This window comes from Bombus flavifrons, chromosome 1 (genome assembly GCF_040668555.2).
Source record: "Bombus flavifrons isolate JBK064 chromosome 1, iyBomFlav1_principal, whole genome shotgun sequence".
NCBI lineage: Eukaryota > Metazoa > Arthropoda > Insecta > Hymenoptera > Apidae > Bombus > Bombus flavifrons.
The window spans coordinates 14,723,797-14,738,468 of record NC_138442.1 but is presented as its reverse complement, the minus strand read 5'-3'; the positions used below and the strand labels follow the sequence as shown (position 1 = coordinate 14,738,468).

Sequence of the window (14,672 nt, the reverse complement as noted above, 5' to 3'; positions counted from 1 at the left end):
GCACGTATTCGATTCGAAGCGTGGTGGCGATAAAACAAGAAAAATCGTCTCGACTAGCGATAATACGATATACCGTGGACTTCTTTTTCTTCCTTGGCTATAGCCTTATGCGGTGTCATCCGACGTGGTAAAGGGAGGAGATTCGACGACAAGTAACCGATGTTAAGCGATACTTGGCATACTCGTCGGTTACCCTGTCGAGGTCGCGGTCTTTCTTCCATGCAATCTCAGGTGCAGAATGGAACGAGTTTTGCTTGTGCAGCGGCGAGAAGAAAGGGACTAAGGTACGATTCAAGAACGAAACGAAGAGAACTGGGGAAACGCGAAGACTCGACTCGAACACCATGACGATAGTGACATCTAACCAGATGCTTTATTTAAGTTAGTAGCTTGAAGAATGAAATATTGCTTATTAAAACAGTGGAGGGCTAAAACGAGATCAGTCATGTATGTCAATCGTGTTCCACATCTGACGAGACGTCTCCAAACGACTTTGTTCCCAAGAAATGCGTACAATTTAGATTGTGGAGCATGGCTAACGAGCAAATTGGCGCCGTTAATAGTTAAGGTCGAATAATTTTGTTTCAAAGAGAAATATCTGCGATAAACTTTAGTTCTTTCTTTAAATTCCATGGGCAGAATTTTTTAACAAGTATTTCAAGAATAGCTCGTGTTCAATAGAACTTTCCCTCTGGAAACGCTATTATTTTCTTAAATATATTTACGCTGAATGATATGTACATATTTATGGTCGTATCATTAATCTCTTCGAGCATCGAACTCGTAACGGAAAGCGAAACTGCCAGCATAAAGAGTATCAGTAACTACGCTGCGGGTAGTCACGTAATCAAAACGGTGAAACAATTTTTAAACCAACATTCTTCGAATAACTATGATTTTACGATCGTTATTAAGAGAAACGTCTATTCTAGGGATTGTTTAATCGTGGCAACTGAGCCGGCAGACGTTTCCTACGAAAATACATTTTTGCGCACTCGACCAGGCACGAGGCTGAAGCACAATCGCAATTACGCGATTAGATTACCGCCTCGAATGGAATCTGCGATCTGAATCAGCGCATTTTTCCCGTCAGTTTGATGCTGACCAGATGTTATCGAAGAAAAATAAATTCGCGTGATTTCTTGAGTACCGGCGTGGAACGCGCCTACCGTTGTCTGCTATGAGAGTTAAGAGAAGATTCAAACATAGAACTGTATCGTGTTCTAACTCGCTACACACGGGGATCTTTCTTATTGGACGAGGCCGAATAGTCGACGAATTCTCACGCGTTCAACTCTTCTATCCGTGTGGTGGAACAGCAGTGCCACGGCGAGCATAATCGAGCACCGAAGAACAGGCAAACACGCCCGTGGTGCCACGCGGTAACCTTTTTTCTGACATTTCTGCCTCGTGGCTCGGTTTAGCCGAAAGGTTAAGCCTCCGCTTGAATACCCCGGACGAAAGAAAGAGGGAGAGGCGGCAGGCGAGAAGAATCGGCAGCCACGTTAAATACCTGCCAACTTCATGGCACAGAAGATCTCTCTGTCTTGTCTCTTCCCGTCGAAGGTCAAAACGAAACGGAGCGTTTGCTTCCCGAACCGTGTCGCGGGGTCGGAATCTCGTCCGTCGCAGTCGACAACTCGACCATCACAGAAGCCAAGCTGGTCACCCAATCAGAGCGAGAACGAAACAAAAGAAAGGTGAAAAGACTTATCGCTCTGTGAGATCGAGCCTACATCCTGTGCCCTCCGAGGAACGAGTCCGACCGGTGAATCTCCACAACCGTGCAATTACTATTAATTCATCGTTAATTTTCTTCCATTTGGATGAAGTCGTTCGCGATCTCAGGTATAATCTCGTCGTTGCTTTCTGCAATTGGTCAGAGTGCGTCTCATGACCCAAAAAATCATGGACCGGTGAACAAAGAGGCGCTGGGTCACGGAGAACCTCCGCTTCCGTGAAACGCGCTACCATGATCCTCCGGATGGCAGGGCGCTTCGTGTGCGATCGACCTTGCCCGAGTTCTTGCTTTTCAAGAACGCAAAGACTCGCGTTGCAAGGAAGCCACTGACGACTTTTTTCTTGCAGTCACGACTGGTCTGAACGAGGTTCGAGACAAGTTGTACCTTCTTCGTTTCGCGTTTTCTATCTTTGAGGTAACCGATCGCAATTAAGGTTCAATACCCTCCTGGTTCTTCTGAAGATTATAAGAGTTTCAAGCAACAACTTTGTCAAGGACGCGGCGGAAACAAAGAGAACCCGCGGCAGAGATGAAGCAGATAAAAAGCTGAAGGTTCGCGGGGGAATAACGATTTCAGAGTTTAATGGTGAATTTACGTGGACGTGACGATTAAAACCAGCGGGGATCGTGAACAGTTCCGAGGAGTCATTCGCTGGCAGCCAGCGACGATGTCGTTTAAGACTCTCACCGGACGCGATTCAGGGAAAGTCACACGCTCGTAAATCAACGCGGTAATGGGCACCGTTAGATTTGCAATGATAATCTCATGGTAATGCATACGATTCGGTCGAGCGGACGAACGAGAAAATAATTAACGAGCGAGCCAAGAGTTCGCCGAACTATCGGCATCGCTGGTGCTGATCCCCGGGGATTTACGAGTTCCTGGATTTAAACCGGCACAAAAACGAGCATCAAGGGATCTCGTCTGGCTTCGTAGCTTGATAATCCATCGGTAATTCTTGCTCAAGGCTCGTACGAGTCAGTAACGATTCTACGATGTTCGGTCTGGGGAGTCCACGAGTTTCTTTCGTACGAATATTGAGTACTTAACGAGAAGCTGGTTCGCAAATTTTTTTACTTTTAGTTTTAATCTTCGGGAATTCATAATCGAATTCCAGTTTGAGGCTATGGCTTTACAGTGTTGTATCAATTGATTATAAAAAGCGGCACTGAAGCATTAATAAGGAGAACAAGTTGCAAATTGCTCGAACCGGCTAGTTCACGCAGATTATGTGTCATAAACTTGCAAATTATTAAACAAACATTACGTGTTTTTATGAGAGGAATGATGATTAACGCTGATCCTCATGGAATTTCAGCAAAATATTTTCGTATTTCTTCTCAAGCCACAAATCAAAAGCAAGCGTTGTGTTTACGGTTCTCGGTGAAACGACGCCATCAGGGGATGTAGCTCGAACGTTTTCGCGACGCGGTGCGTCAGTTTCACGAGTGATCTATCGATCTTCGAGGGTCGTTAATAAGCATCCCGTCAACAGCGTAGGGTAAGGTGTATCCGCGGTTGCCTCTAATTCAACTGATCGATCGCAGGATAAGGGGTCTGTACGATGGGACACTATACGTATAATGGACGATCCTGCGAGCGCCAAGCGGCGGCAGCAGCCATTTACCATTCAATTACGCCGCAATTACAGGATCGTGTGCGTTCCGTGGCTCAAACTCTTCGACGATCGCATACCGTGCGCCTTTTCTCGATAGACGTTTCGACCCTCTCTCTGAGATCTTTAATTGACGACTGTAAAACGAACGATCCGTGAGATTCTCGCGATTACAAAACGCGACAAAAAGGTAATGATTCCTAATGCCCGCCGAAAAGCGAGATAATGGTTCCTGCGATATCTTCGATGCGAACCAACGATCTTCAGTCTTATTAACGGGCTGCTGTGTCGCTGATACATACAAGTAAACGTAATGAAGAATAATTTAAGGGTCGTACCAGAGAAATGACGAGGGTCGTTAAAAAAGCATCAAACTTACCCCTGTAGCGCGTGTGGAGGTGCCGGTCGAGGCGGAGGTGGCAACGATTTCCTGCCTGGAGTATTCTGTCGCGGCGCCAGGGGCGGAGCAGGAGAACTAGGTGAACCAGTACCACCGTATCTATCCGTAGGACACTGAGGTTGAGGTTTTTGTTTCGGTGCGTCGATGTATTTAGGGGGCAGGGCGTAGTAATTCCTCTGTGTCACGTCTCCGTGACGTTGGTGATGGTTGGGCACGTATTTCGGGGGCTCGTGATACTTCTGAGGACTCGACTCCGACGGGAACATTTTGGAATTGGCCTCGTAGCCCGTCTTCACTGGACTACTAATTGCAAAACCGTGGTTTCCACCTTCTAGATATTTGGACGCGCACTTAGAATTCTCAGGCACGGGCAGGTAGTTTGGTCTCGTTGCCTGATTAGATTGATTACTCGTGGCACTTTTATCGACGTTCTTAGGCACTTGCGGCTGAGGTCTCTGACCAGAAGAAGATTCCAGTCTCTGAGCCGAATCGTTCCTGAGTAAGCCAGAAACGTCGATTCGCGTTCCGTCCACTCGCATCGACTCTTGCCGAATGATTCTCGGTTCCACGGGTACTTGAGGGGCAGGTCTCTGGTTCCCAGAGTCGCTGTATCGCTGCGAGATGAGATCAGGTAGTTGCGCCGGTGGCCTGCTAGAGAAAGGCCGCTCCTCCGATATTCTCCTGGCTGGCGTTACTCTGCCATTCACCATTAACTTCTGCGTCGACGGGTATCTTAAACTCGACCGACCCGTAGCCACCATTCTATGTGTGGCGAATCCAGCTGAAACACCGTTCTCCAGCACCATCTCGGAGTCGACATGCTTCAATGCTATGGCAGGTCTAACGAATTGGTGTTGCTCCTGTTCCTGGGACACCGTCTTCACGGGCGAATTTGGGGAAGACTTTCCGGACTTCTCGTGATCTCTCTTGGAACCGTGTTTCGATCTTCTCATCGAGTGTCTCTCTAACTTGTGTCTGTCGCAAGATCTATCACGAATCTTTGTCTCCTCAGATTGATGATGCGTGCTGCTGGGCTTGCGCTGGCTCTCAGTGAAACAATCTTCGCTGAGCTCTGGCGGCGGAGGTGGCAGTGGATCATCGCAATCGTGAACTTCGTTTTCAGTCACTGTAGGAGGAGATGGCGGTGGCAAATCGGGACTGGGTACACGGTCGTTGTAAACGTTTCTCAAGTGTGGTTTTTTGGGTGGCCTTTCTGGCACCCAATCGTCGATCGATATAGCTGGTCCTACTATCACAGGGCCTAGCAAGTCCGTAGAGAGACTACCGCAGCTGTTGCTGTGCTGATGCTTAGGACTCGACAGTTCTCCATTACCTTGGTTCTGATTCCTGTTGCCATTTTCTCGCCAGGTGCCACTGGCGTAGTCGGAGGCGGAGCTCGCTCGTCTCGAGGAAGGAGGTCTAGGACGAGGGGGTGGCTGAGGAGGGGGGCTTTGAGGCGCAGGAGCTATTCCTTGGGCTAGTTGCGGTTCTGATCTCCAGGATGCCTGGTGGTGTCTCTCGTAGAAGGAAAGCAGGGCTTTCTTTTGTATGGCTTTTAACGTTGGGTCGGAGACCCTGTGGCGCTTTTCTGGGTCCAGGTAAGTGTAACGCATCTGTTGTTGTTGTTGTTGTTGTTGTTGCTTCTCCAGCTCGTTTATACGTTCCGCTACTGACATTTGTGGCTGCTGAGGCAGTGCTGGCACCATTCTGAAAGAAAGAATACAAATTTAATAAACTTTTGATGAGGACAAGGGATCTTTGAGGTATGTGGAATTATAACGACACCTTGAAGATTGCGTAGGTTCCTGAGGCTGAGTAGTGCTAACAGGGTACAGCTTGCGTTGATTTCGTTCGCGGTCCAAGTACAATACACTCTCTGAATGGTGTCTTTGTGGAGTTTGAACTCTGGCACTGTGAGCGATCAACTGTTTGCTACACGGATGCCCGTTCGCTTGACTAACATCCGACATCGATCCATGTATAGGGTTCCAATTTTCAGGACTCTGAGGGGTCGTAGCACCGAGTTGCTGACGAATTGGACTCTGTGGCATCGGTTGAGCCAGTGAACCATACTTATCACCTTCGATCCTCACCGAATTGTCCCACTGAGATCCTGACTGCGATTTATCCACTAGAGATTCCTCGTCGATGTTCGACTCTTGCCACTTGCTCTCTCGAACGGTCGACGAAACGTCTGCTACGTTGGTCGATGCGTTGCAATGATTGATCACAGCCGGCAAGCTAGATCTACCCTGACTCTGCTTGTTGCGATCGTTCATCGAAACTTGCCACTTATCTGGCCATTTCTCGCTGTGCCTGCCCTTTGTGGTTGGAGATAAACCGCTGGTGCTGACGTCGCTCATAGATCCTTGCCACTTGTCATGACAGCTGTTGTTGGGTTTCTGAGGCAAAATTCCACCGTTAACGCTGCTCACGTCCGACATCGATCCGTGATGCCACCGATCCGAAGCGCCCTGGCGAGCTGGCAATCCGCTGGACACGCTCACGTCCGACATCGATCCGTGCCATTTCAGAGTCTCGCTGCTCGAGGCGCTTCCGCTGGACGTCGTCACTACGCTATCTCTTCCTTCCCTTGATGTATCCTCCCAGGTGGATGTTGGCCTCTGTGCCACTGCCTCGCTGTCTCTTCTCAACCTGCATGAGCAATTTGAATTTAAATATTACATCACAAGATAAACGAACGATTATCGAATAAATTGTCCAGTATCGTACCTATCGAGGAACGGAGTGTTCGTCGTAGAATCGACACTGGAAACGTAACTGTGATAACCTTCGGATTGTGCGTAGCTAGCTTGCTGAGAATGTTGCACCCTCGTGTACTCTTCAAGGCCCGCTTGTGTTAGGGTTGCTTCCCTGTAAATGTCCACCTACCAACCAAAGCAGAATCCAATTACTACATTAATCCATTGGTAAGAGAAAACGTTGAACGACCAAGGTTAAGCATTACCTGGGACACCTGAGGATCTTGATAGCTTCTAACGTAGGCTTCCAAATCGGCATGGCTGAGGGTCTGAGCCGTTTGTTGCTCGCGTTCAGGAGGCGATGGCACCACATACTCCGCATCACCCAGAGCTTTGCCCTCGCGATCCACGCGAGGCCACAATCTCGATTCCTCTTCCACGGTGGTTCTATTACGCGACTCGAAAGTCTCCGCCGGGATCTTCTCGCAACGTTCCATCACCGTCTTCAGCTGCAATAGGAAAATCGTTGTTTTTCCTGAGTGGTATTCGAAACGCTTTCGTCCATCCGCCTTCGCGTACACGAGTGTTGTAGCGCGGGGCTGCGTAATCGATTGCGCAATCAGCACAGGCCGCGCATACATTTGCCTGAACCTCGGTGCGTAATTGAACTTAAGCTGTATTCAGTTTTTGCCACGCGAGCCGCTCTTCCCATCGAGTGTCAGCGTAATGCCTTTCGGTTTAAAATAAACCACCAGGCAACGAGCTAATTACCGAAGTGAGCAAAAAACGCGTCCAGCTAATAAGGAAGTTCTAAATTGAGCAAAAGGAAAGTCGAATGAATTACGGCGCATTAACGTTCCCTGTACCTGGAAACGTTGGAATTCGTGTACAAGACGAGGATTCTTAAAAGTCTTGGGAGGAGACATGGGGCGCTGGTCGGGCGAAACAACGCTTCGCCTCGAAATCGTTGGCCTACTTTTCAGGAAGTCGCCGGCGCAACCACGCGGCGATTATGTCACCGCGAGAGAGAAAGGAGGGTGCGAGTGTGGGAGATTAATTATACGCGTCGTTTTAGGGCGTAGCGATTTACCAAGGTTCCGACGTGCCCGTCGTTCCACCGATGTTTAACGCGACACGATTCGACCAATTAAACTTCCTTCGGCCGAGGTTCTGCATGTGCCCGGACACACGTCGTCGCTGTCCTCTCGTGGAACATTTCGCGTGCAACCAGATGCACGCCGAAAATGGTACGATAAGTTCGGCCGGTGTCCGCTCGTGACTCGTTAACACCGAAAGTGCTTCACCTCCTTGCAAATGAGTTTTCAATTTCGTAACTGCCTGTGACGCGAAGGAATGCTTGCCGCACCGACACGTGTGCGAGTAAGTACACCGAATGAATCGGATCGTGAGATTTTATCGACATGCTGACGCATCGGATCGGGAAAAATTCCCACCGGCGGCGAATCGATCGAGAGCTACGACATGATACTGTGAATGGGCATAGAGATACGTTACCTGCTGCGTGAACGTAGGATTGGGCCTCTTCGTGTGCGGTCTGGTGTACTGGGCAGGCTTCTCCTTTGGGTAGTTGGTGTGATCGGTCCAAGACTTGGATCGATGTGATCCGCTGTGCCCTGAGCTGTGAACATCCTCGTCGGGGTGTCGCTCCGGCGCGCTCGGCCACGACGGGTACTTCTCGTGACCGGGGCCATAGCAGACGCCTTTGAGGCTTGACGCGTCTCGGACAGGCGGTGTTGGCGGTGGCGACGCTTCGTCTCTTTCATTGAGAGGGAGCGTGTAACTGTCGAATCCAAGACTCTCGCTATACCTGTTCGTGCAAACAAGGAAATACGTCCATTAATGGCACGCGAGTTGAATCGTGTTTGGTCACTAGTCAACATCTATGGAAACGTCGTGACGAATCGTACGCGTGGGAGCAATTATACGCGAACCGAGAGCGAATAGTCGGTGATTAGTGCTCGCACCGCGCGATGAATCACCTGCGAGACGCTCGACAATCCCGGTAGCTGACCACGGATCTTTCCTCTTCTCGTCGGCGATGTCATTGAACCACTTTATTAGCAGGATGTGTGGCCGCCGCGTAATTTATGGAATGACGAACAAGTTCAACGTAACTGGAAACGTGTATAATCAGGCTATAATTGCGACGTCGTGCGTGGACCCCGTCTTCCTAACGACGAGATACCACGCTGCTCGCAACACTACGTTTGACCTATCGCGAAATCTAAGTGTGCCGAGACTAATACAGAGAACGTCTAATTGGCTGCCAAACGGTATCTCTTATCTTGCCTGCAAAAAGCTGCTCGATAAAAGAGTGCGCGAGCTAACCGTGGAAACTCGTTCCCCGATACAGATGGGGTAAAATAATTCATTTCGATGCAACCGGCGGATCGATTCCTCAATGAATTCTCAAGCGAAGAAGAGAAACAGGATTTGAATGACTGGAAACATATTTTCTTTAGAAAATCGATAGAAATTGCAACGATTTTACGTTCGGGAGTTCAATGATTCTAAAAATCAAAAATTAAAAAGATCGGAGATTTAAGAACGCGAGTTGCGTCAATTCAGACGTAACATCGCGTGAAAGATAAATGTCTCGAAAAGCAAAAGGCAATAAGAATGACTGACAGCAGAGATGACAAGACTAACAAAAGTCGATCGAAGGTCACGTACCCGCTGTCGTTCTTGTAGCCCGCAGTATTCTTCTTGTAAGTTTCGTTGTAACCGGCAACTGTGGCTTTCTTCGCTGCGTTGGCAGCCTCGTGCTCGTTTTCCGTGGACCTCCTACCGTCGTTTCTACGCCGATAGTACTCGTTAGGAGGCACCGTCCGAGACGGACTCTGCTTAAGGCCATAGCCTTCCTGAGGATACGACGAGGTACTCTTGAAATTGGCAGTCTCGCTGCCGTGGCCGTGACTCGCGTACTTGTAGGAGCCTGGAGGACAGGAAGGTGGGCCCGGGGCCTCATCCTGGACTCGATATCCTGGCGGCGACGGCTGCAATTCCGTCATCGTGTAACCAACGTCCCCGCCATCCGGGATACACCTATGCAAACCAGTAAAAATAGGTTCATTAGTTTGCGTTTTTATCGTCATGTCGATGTTTTATAAAGGATAGGTAAAAGTAATTGAATTATTAATTGAATTATTAGAATCTAGATTTTCCGTTTTACAAAACATGACCGATCTGTCAATTGAAACATCCAGGCCAGACAGTTTCCGCTTTAATATTCAAGCGTTACCGTTCTCCCCTACGTGATAATCGTCAATGTCATTCAGTGATCCACTTTGGTAATTGCATCTTCCTCTCGAGGCTTTTATTAGTTTCGTACGATACCCATTACGATAAGTTTATCCGAATTCTTTCTCCACCTCACCAATTTCTTTCGCGCATCTTACCTCGTACGGAAGCAGGTCCCCGCGTTTCTTACACTGCCGTCTTTTACAGCACAGAAGCAACTCCTCACATTCCGAGGATCTTACGTTCCGTGGATTAACATTACTTCCGACCAATACATTCGACTGTCCCGAGGCAATTTACCGGAATATGCAAAAACTTGTAACATTCTCACGCGTCCTTTTTCATCGACGAACGCGTACACTTTTTACCGCTTTATGGAGGAAATAAGCCGAGCAGACAGCCTTCTAATTGAATGGTCGGAAGGTTAATTAAGACAGTAGTCGAACGATCCTGACGGTGTACCGCGAAACGGTACCAATTTAAATTAAAATCGTTAATCAGGAACGCAGCCACAGAGCCGACGCGGAACGGTTCGCGATTAGTCTCGGTTTTACGGATATCACCGTTGATCGACCACGGTCACGCGTAAATTACAACATACCGTAGCTTTCACTCGGTGCACGCGCACCGTATATATAGATTCCTGGGAATCTAGATCCCCGGAGATCTATCGGATCGCGACTCGATCACGCACCTTTTACGACCGCCACCACCGTACACACTAATCAATTTGTTCGCGCGCGGAAAGTACATTGTTTAAGTGCAAACTCGACGAATCGGCTGCTATAGGCGTGTCCGCGATAAAATCCAACGAGCTCGCTTTAACCTTTCGCTCGCGATCACGAGGATCGAGGCGCGATGAGTCGCACCAATGCAGCTTTATCGAGAATATCGAGAGTCGTTCTTGAATTATATGTGCCGTGTAGTAAGGTCTGTGGATGAGAAAGGTGTGCCTCGGTAGCGCCTTGCTAATGAGGATGAATGGACCATGATCTAGACGTGAATTAAGGGAGATTCGAAATTGGCGCTGGAATTATGTAGTAGCTTTCAGTTTTACGGTAATCGTATTTTATCTTTGTTAATAGGCCCATAAACTTCTGTTTCTAGTACCACTTAGAACATCGATCTTCTTGTATTAGAACAGAAAAGTAGGTCGGACATATCGTGTATGATATGACAAATGCTTTATTACGAGCATGGGTAAACGTTGCTCTCGACTAAACACCCACATTCTACATTAACTTTTTAATCAAAAGAAGTCGGATGAACTTTGGCATGCTCTCAAAGCCGCATTACAAAGGATGACTCGGTTGCTCCTGACACGTTCGTGGCTCAAAGAAGTCGAATAAAGGATTGCTTTCATTTGTCGCTGATGAAAAATTGCTACCCACGCGTGGCCTCCGCGAGACGATTTCGTTGGAACGGGAACGCGTCATATTGACCGTCATCCGGCAGTGAGATGTAGGTCAGCCGAATGCTCCCGAAGATCTGCGGCTGGCCGAACAATCGGCCGTGTATCATCAGTTATCACGACGTATCCTGCGATCGCTGCGTGATACGAATAAGCCGTTCTAGATTCTTCCACGTTTACCACGGGAACCGCTCGCGTCCGAGCGCACAATCGTTGTCGTTGTACGCCCCGCGCGATCAAGATCGATGACGTTGGCGGAAAGCATCCACCGCCGTTCCTCTGCCGTGTTCTCTTAAACGCTTAAACGTTTCTATGGACACAGTCCGTTGATCCTGTAACCAACGGCTGGACATACGAATGAAAACGTGAGAAGCGGATAAGGAATTCGCCCGGTAAATTCTCGACGCCTCCATGACCATGTATATTTATGCCCATGCGCGCGTGAAACCGGTACATCAGCGAGGTCAGCGATATAGAAGAGTAGGAAGATGGAAGAAATCATCTGGTCCACGATGCAATTCAACCCGCCGCGATTTTTCCTCCAGGCGTTCCTCGATCGTAGCGGATGATCCTCGATCTCGAGCTCCACTTACCAGTTCGCTGGATCCACGCGTTCTCAAGCGGCCTGCACGCATTCCGCCGGTTCAACGGGTTGCAAAATGCGGCGGAACGATTTTGTAACGAGCGAAAGTATGCGGCTGGTGTACCGCAATGCATAGCAATACGTAAAAACTAATAATAAGAGATCGTTTCGAGTGCCTCGATCTACGCCTGCCGTTAACGAAAAGTAAGTAGAGCGACTTAATAAATGGATTGAACGCGAATTGACAAGTCGTAATAAGCTAATCATATTTAATAACCACGACGGCTGGATGACGATAGACAACGAGCCGCAGAGACACGAATTCGACAAAACGTTGCAGCCGAGAATCGTAAACAGCTCCGAGCAACCGCGTTTAAAGCTAATAAATTGAATATAAAAGCCCGCTATCAGGTCTCGTACACACCAGGAACTCACGATCTTTAGCGTGCGTTAAATTGAATTCGTTATGGTGGGCGTGTCGGCGCTGTAGTTTCACGTAATAAGAAACGAGCCTGAATAGACGCACATGACAGAATTATGATCCTTTGGGATTCGAAATGCCTGTCGTTTCGTACAAATATACTGCGAATTCCTATATTTCAACGATTCTGCGTTTTCTACATAATCTTGTTTTTCTTTGTTCCAACGATTCTGCGTTTTCTACATAATCTTTGTTTTTCTTTGTTCCAACGATTCGTGGACTAGGTAGGTCAGTTTAGCGAATTAACGTGCTACTCGTGCATTATTTTTCCCTCACGCAAATTGTCTCGCGGAACGCAAACTGGTAGAAACGAGTCCAATTACGATGGTTCCTTTGTACTCGCAAGTGAGTTGCATCGCGTCTGACAACAAAATATCCGCTCTTCTGCACCGGTTCTTAGTAATAGTTTAATAATAGTAGCTGTAATCATATCCTACCGGATTCCTTGGGCGAACACGCAACCCTGTTCCGGAACGTGTAATTTTCCCTGTCGGAACCGTCAAAACTTTAAGCAGGAGAACGCGCCAAATAGAGAACATTAGAAAAATCAGGCCAGTAGCGCGATGACTGTGTTTACAGATATTATTTTCGATGAATGAATCTTTTTTTTTTTTTTTTTTCTTTAAAAATTATCGTGATGTTTCCCAAATGGAAATTATGTAGGAAACTAATGAGATTTGGAATTTTCGAGTGCGTGTCTCTTGGTCGTATACGTGGCGAATACATTATGTAGGTAAATCTCCAAGGGAACGTGTAATTTCCTCAGTTAGGATCATCAAAAATGCTCGTGCACCCAATAATTCTTGTCCGCTGTACACGGTTATTTTACGTACTAATACACCGTTCTTGATATTTCTTTTTACGAACACTGTTGCCATTTTGGTAATGGTCGACGATCTTTGGACGTTAGCTCTGCAATTTCGAGGTTTCAGCAACAATTTGAAAGATCAAGCCATATCGTTGTGTTTTTCGTATGCGATCTAGCCCGAAACAAATGCTCTCCGTATCAAAGCAATTAAGTTGACATTTTTCTCAATTTTACAAACTTTGAGATTCTCAAATTTTGGATCCTTGAAACTTTAAAAATTTAAATGCACCGTGATAAAATCGATACACTGAATACTCGCAGGGGGTTGGTTTCTGCCGTAGATACGTTAATAAACTCATCGCGTGGTGAAAACGGAACGCGGAACGAAACTCGTACACGCAAGCCGTGCCTAAATTATCAGATCGTTACGAGAGCGGCGAACAAAACGAACAGCATGGCTCCAACATGGCTGAATGGGCTGGAATCGCGCGTACGACAGAACGAATCTGAATGGAACGTAACGAGACGTAACGCGCTCGAATGGGAATGGAACGCAGTTGAACTGGGGGAAATACGTCGAGTCGAATCAAGTAAAACGAACCGTACTGTTCAACAACCAAAAACGAAAGTACAAGAAACAGATCGTACGCAATACGAGCCATTTGGCGAGCCACATGCAGAAGAAAGACAAGAGAACCGAGGAAGACGATAAAAGAAGAAGATGAACCGCGATGATACGGGACATGGTTGCGGAATTACGCGTGCGAAAAGGAAAAAGAGAGGCGACGACGTTGAATCTCGGCTTGTACGTCCTTAAATCACCGGCGTTAATTGCTGGTCGAGCGAGATCGTCGCCTTGAGTTTCGCCGTGATAAATTCACGGCGATTCATTCGCAACGTGCACGCGTTCGTCCTCGAGGGTTGTTTTCCCTATTCGCGCGCCGCTGCGTCTTTCCTCGCCTTCTTTCCACCGGCTTTATCGCGTCGCGTCGGATTGCAAGCTCGCAAACAGTGGGATCCTTTCGACGACAAGCGCGCAACTCGACGAAGTTCACAGAATCTGCAGCGACGCGGAGTATCGCGTTTCCAAAGACCAAGGACGGTTGCGAGATGCCGCGGAGGAAGTGGATACGCGCGTATCAGAGGCGCTAAGGAAATTTGTCGTCGCATTAAAGACGCGGAATGCTGGGATTAAGTGTCAGGGAGGAACGTAAGGAATGGCGTTTGTGAAGCGGTGGATACCTATGATCTGCCAGAGACGAGAGAGTAGACATAAACAAAACCACTTACAATCGAGTGTTACTAGACGGCAGCCAATAGCTGCAGCCGCAGCAATCGCGTTTTGTTTATGTCTACTCGACCGTCTCGTTGCACAGATTATACAGTGTCTTCCTTCTATTTCGTGTAGATTTGTTTTCTTTACTTAAAGCAAAATTAGATTTCAAGTCAATCGATTCATCGCTAATTCATAGAGTAGAATAGGATTATCTGTTTAAAGGTAGAATCATGATTCTGCAAGTTATTATTCTTTATAATAGCATTAGAGATGGCGCATATTCGCAGAGAACGAGAAACGATGAGCCGCCGCTAATTTCCTGTATGACAGTCTAACAGTAGATCTAGCGGTTCAATTAGAGGCTCCGATCAGGAAGTAAACATTTACGAATCT

The 14,672-nt window shown here is 47.7% G+C and overlaps 1 protein-coding gene across 2 annotated transcripts in view; it reads right to left on the bottom strand.

The window, feature by feature from the left end:
* Positions 1-14,672, bottom strand: part of Shrm (shroom) — a 126,939-nt gene that overhangs the window by 43,889 nt on the left and 68,378 nt on the right. For both annotated transcript variants that reach the window (XM_069109478.1, XM_069109486.1), the window contains exons 2-7: positions 9,154-9,525; positions 7,975-8,287; positions 6,726-6,968; positions 6,491-6,645; positions 5,543-6,412; positions 3,737-5,464 (exon numbers count right to left, since the gene is read on the bottom strand). In XM_069109478.1, coding sequence (XP_068965579.1) covers positions 3,737-5,464; positions 5,543-6,412; positions 6,491-6,645; positions 6,726-6,968; positions 7,975-8,287; positions 9,154-9,491 — 3,647 coding nt within the window. In that variant the 5' untranslated portion in view covers positions 9,492-9,525. The remainder of the gene's footprint in view (positions 1-3,736; positions 5,465-5,542; positions 6,413-6,490; positions 6,646-6,725; positions 6,969-7,974; positions 8,288-9,153; positions 9,526-14,672) is intronic.